We start from the raw sequence: 5268 nt of genomic DNA, 5'->3' as shown, positions 1-5268 counted from the left end.
GGACGACACGAACCATGTGGCCCCTCATCCCCATTGTAAATAAACTCTCTGTTAAATTATTTTTTTCTCTGATCTGAGAAGCATGTGCCTCTACCTCGTACTCTGATCCCGCTTACAAATTTGATCAATTGAATTTAACTCCGTCTGACGCTCTAGATTCTTTCTGCCCTCCAATCTCATACATAATATGCAGAGGTTACAGCCCAGTGCTCAGAGGTCAAGCAGGGTGAGTAGCAGCAGTAGCGTGCCCGATTTGCCCAGATCAGTGCTTTAACATTTTATTAATACGCCGGGGGTTCAATTCCCGAGGGCAATTCAATTAACTATTAAAGGTAATCAGGATGACTCATGTGCACCTACTGTGCTTACAGGTTTCACCTAATCTCATTACGGGATTCCTCGCCCCATGCCACTCCGCGTTGGGCGTTTGTGCGGTTAAACAATTCACTTTTCTTCAACGCCACCCCAATGTCTGCGGTGTAAAACAGCGATTGGCCTCGGTTGCCACTGCTTAAATTTATGGTTTTTCTAGGGCGATTTGATGCCTCGAGCATGTTATGGAACAGGACCTCAGTGACCAGAATCTCTGACCTGTCCTTCATTTAATTCCACAGTAAAAAGTCTATGGCCTTCATTCCTCCACTGGCCTGCAACTATATAATTTTATAAATGGTTTTCTCAATTCCCGAGGAATTCACTATCCCTTCCTTGTCATGTGGCGAAGCCGGTAGACCCTCGGATCCAACATCAGTTTTCATATTATACGCCCTTTGATGGATTATATAAGTGGTTTCGGTGGAGTGAAGGGCTAAACCCGATGCAAGAAAGTACAATTTTTTATGCTCAGGTCGGGAACTCTCAGAGCCTTGCACGACGAGGCATGATCGGTGCACAGCGCCCAACAGCATTGTAATAAGCGTCGGTTCAAGAAAATCAGATCGTAGGAGGGTGTGATGCAAGTGTCCCAATGTCTGTGCAAGGTCTCCTTTCCTTGGGGTGTCCGCTATTATCTCAAAGCTTATACCCATATGGGCGATGGCCGCATGTCCTCTGTATTATTATCATACTTGTGGTTATGGGATTGAGAGCTACAATGGCAGTGGATTTTCAAGGGCAGACGCTCGTATCCTGGAAACAGACCTTGAATGGATCGGGACTCGGTGATTGGGATTCACGAGATGACAATCCGTGCAAGTGGATTGGTATAACTTGTAGTCCCGAGGGACTTGTGACACATATTGAGTTACAGTTCATGGAACTTCGTGGGACTGTTCCTTCTCAGTTTGGGATTTTGAAGTCTCTGCAATTTCTTGTGCTGTCTCAGACGAATTTGAGTGGCAGTATCCCTAAAGAAATCGGAGAGTATAGTGGTTTGGTAATGTTGGATCTCAGTGGAAACAGCATCAAGGGATCGATTCCTGTTGAGATCGGTAAGCTCAAGAATCTACAAAATCTGATTCTTAATTCGAATCTCCTGGAAGGAATTATTCCTCCCGAGTTAGGAAACTGCACCAGTCTTGTCAATTTGATGCTTTATGACAACCAGTTGGGCGGGAAAGTACCTGCAGATCTCGGCAGGCTCAGGAGCTTGGAGATGTTTCGTGCAGGCGGGAATGAAAATCTTGGAGGAGCTTTACCAGACGAGCTAGGCAACTGTTCGAATCTGACTTTGTTGGGTTTAGCCGAAACCAGCATTACTGGCAGTATTCCTTCTTCGTTTGGCTCGTTGAAGAAGCTCCAGACTCTTAAATTGTACACTGCTGAGCTCTCGGGATCGATTCCGGCGGAGATCGGTGACTGCGTAGCGCTTGAGAATCTTTATCTTTATGGTAATAAACTGTCTGGTTCCATACCCCGTGAGCTTGGGAAGCTGCAGAATCTACAAAACCTTTATCTCTGGCACAACAATCTCGTGGGGAGCATGCCACCGGAGCTTGGCAATTGCAGCGCATTGAGCGTCATTGATTTCTCGAACAATACTTTGACGGGCAGTATTCCGACGTCGTTTGGGAATTTGAAGAATTTGGCCTCACTTGAGCTCAGCGACAACATGATCTCGGGATCGATTCCCGCTGCGCTCGTCAACTGCAGTTTTCTCAGCCAGATCATTGTCGATAACAACCAGCTTTCAGGAGAAATTCCCCCTGAGTTTGGGGAGTTGAAGAACTTGACGAATTTGTACGCCTGGCAGAATAGACTGGAAGGCCAGATTCCTGCCACCTTGGGTAATTGCCATAACCTTCAGATTCTGGATCTCTCGGACAACAATCTTACAGGAAGCATTCCGGCAAGCATTTTTCAGTTAAAGAATTTAAGCGAATTGCTTGTTTTGTCTAATGATCTAACTGGCTCTCTGTCTCCTGAGATTGGAACCTGTGCTGCTTTGGTTCGCTTGCGCCTTTGCAATAACAGATTAAGCGACGCTATACCGAGGGAGATTGGAAAGCTGAAGAATCTCCAGTTTCTGGACTTGAGCAACAATCAATTTTTAGGACCGATTCCTTCAGAGATTGGAGATTGCATTGAACTCCAGTCTTTGCATCTTCAAACAAATCGGTTTACTGGGACCTTGCCTGGCACTATTGGCTTACTGACAAGTCTGCAGATAGTGGACATATCTATGAACAAGCTCACGGGTCCAATTCCAATTCCCGCTGCAGCGTGTGAAAATCGAGCAGGTTCTCTGAATAAGCTCACTATGAATGGCAATGAATTAAGCGGGGCCATTCCCAAAGGGCTCGGCCTGTGCAAAAAGCTGCAATTACTGGATCTGAGCAATAACAATCTAACGGGTAGCATCCCTCCTGAACTAGGGAGTATACAGGGACTGGACATAGAATTGAACTTGAGCTGGAATTATCTGTCTGGATCCATACCGTGGGAAATTTCAGGGCTTACCAAGCTTGCAGCTATGGATCTCTCTCACAACAAGCTCTCTGGGAACTTGACTGTTTTGGGCCAGCTTGAAAATCTGGTGTCTTTAAATGTATCTTTCAATAATTTCACTGGGTCACTTCCTGATACTACTTTCTTCAGAGAATTGCCACCGAGCGTTCTAGACGGCAACGCAGGCCTATGCAACTCTGGGGCAGATTGTTTCATGCAAGGTTCCATTAATACAACTGATCAGCCAGGCCATTCAGGGGACTCTGGGATTAAGCTGATCATAAGCCTTCTCTTCAGTATAACTGCAGTGCTGATGTTGTTGGGCATCTATCTGATTGTCAGAGCCCGTAAAATACCGCACGAAGTAGATGAGGATCCAGACATTGGGTGGCCATGGCAGATGACATTGTTTCAGAAACTCAGTTTTTCTGTTGAAGACGTACTGGAGAATTTAGTTAGCTCAAATATAATAGGCAAAGGGTGTTCTGGCATCGTGTACAGGGTCCAAATTCCAAATGGAGACAGCATAGCTGTGAAAAGACTGTGGCCCTCAAAGAAATCTGGGCAACAGAGAGACTCTTTCGCAGCGGAGGTGAGGACTCTGGGTTCAATCCGCCATAGAAACATAGTGAGACTCTTGGGTTATTGCTCCAACCGCACAACCAAATTGCTCATGTATGATTACATGCCAAATGGAAGCCTCGGCGGATTGCTGCATGAAAAGAGGGGAATGCTGGAATGGGAAATCAGATACAACATAGTTTTGGGAGCAGCACAGGGCCTTGCTTATTTACACCATGACTGCCTGCCATGCATAGTTCATCGTGATATTAAGGCCAATAACATCCTGCTCGGCACTCGTTACGAGCCTTATATTGCAGATTTCGGCCTGGCAAAGCTCCTTGAATCCTCTGATTTCACCAAGTCTTCTACCCATGTTGCAGGATCTTATGGTTACATTGCTCCAGGTAATTATAAGTTGAATTACATTAATCAAGCTATAATTTAAATATTTTGGGAATTTATAATCGAGATAAGTTCAAAGTTCAATATTTTGGTAATCTGTAATTCATATAGTTCAGTATTCTAATCAAATCATTTAATCTAGTAGTGGAATCATGTTGTTAGGCCATTATTTGGCGAGTTTATACCGTCAAATTAGAATCCTCTGCCCTTCTAATTCAAATCTTCTGCCCTTCTAATTCAAATTTTGTTGATTTGATTTTGCAGAGTATGGATACACAATGAAGATCACAGAGAAGAGCGATGTTTACAGTTACGGCGTCATGTTGTTAGAAGTTTTAACAGGAAAGCAGCCAATCGATCCCTCGTTCCGTGACGGGATGCATATAGTGGACTGGGTAAAAGAGACCCTACAGCACAATAAAGACGCTGTGGAGGCTCTGGACCCCAGGCTCCAAGGTCGCCCCGATTCCCAAATTCAAGAAATGTTGCAGGCGCTGGGCATAGCTTTGCTCTGCGTCAATTCAAATCCAGAGGAACGACCCACCATGAAGGACGTGGCAGCCTTGTTAAAGGAAATAAAGCACGATTCTGACGACGCCGGGAAGCTTAAACAAACCCAGACAGCTCCAGACCAACAATATTCCACTGAAGCTCGACGCAATTCCAAGGAACCAGCTCTGCAAATCTATTCAAACATGTCCTCCGAGCTCACCAGGTCTTCTTCCCACTGCTCTCCCATCTACTCTTCCACCAGCTCAAGCAAGCTCAATCTCCATTAATATATTCAACCAACAGTTCTCTAGTTCTTTAATTTGAGTGCCTCCTGCCACCATTACTGCTCATCTTTGTATATTCTACTTGATATCGGGCTCTGCTGTTATAATCTGAGATAGTTCCTGTGAATTTCTCAATGCTTCTCAAATGTAAAAATGACTGAAGGATCCATGTATCACATGAAAAGCAAATGGGCAGTTTCAGTGATAAAATACAGTAATATAACTTCCTGTTTGAGACTGGGTGGTAAAGGTTTATCACAGGGCTCTAGATTAGATTTGCTGTCTGGTATAGACTGGCCAGTGTAATGATGTTAAACTAATTACTGTAGTATGTATTGTTAGTGGGGATTTTTCAGGACAGGGTCATGTCAATTTACGGATTCATTGTCATCACAACTCTTTTTACTGCATGTACGAAGTTTCGTTTATAGTTTCTGATTGATTCTAGCCTATGGATCGCTTGGCATTTTTTTGGAAAAAAAGTTAATGGATGACTGCACTCCATTCTCACCTCAGTCTGCACGAAATGTCAGGACGATCGTACAATGATATCCTTATGTTTCAACTACCCATCAATTGTACTTGGGCTCGCCATCTATCATTCATCAATATCATATCATCATCCCTTGGGAGGAAGCGA

General features: G+C 44.4%; 1 protein-coding gene across 1 annotated transcript; it reads left to right on the top strand.

The window, feature by feature from the left end:
* Positions 1–204: 204 nt before the first annotated feature.
* Positions 205–4988, top strand: LOC149157749 (uncharacterized). Its single transcript, XM_089435991.1, has 2 exons — positions 205–3854; positions 4117–4988. Exons 1-2 carry the CDS (start codon positions 968–970, stop codon positions 4629–4631), a joined length of 3402 nt encoding a protein of 1133 aa, XP_089292117.1. The 5' UTR covers positions 205–967; the 3' UTR covers positions 4632–4988.
* Positions 4989–5268: the final 280 nt, after the last annotated feature.

This window comes from Pinus tabuliformis, chromosome 5_2 (assembly GCF_031772625.1).
Source record: "Pinus tabuliformis cultivar Carrire ecotype Pingquan chromosome 5_2, CPIR1, whole genome shotgun sequence".
Classification (NCBI taxonomy): Eukaryota; Viridiplantae; Streptophyta; class Pinopsida; order Pinales; family Pinaceae; genus Pinus; species Pinus tabuliformis.
This window is presented reverse-complemented; position numbering and strand designations above follow the sequence as displayed.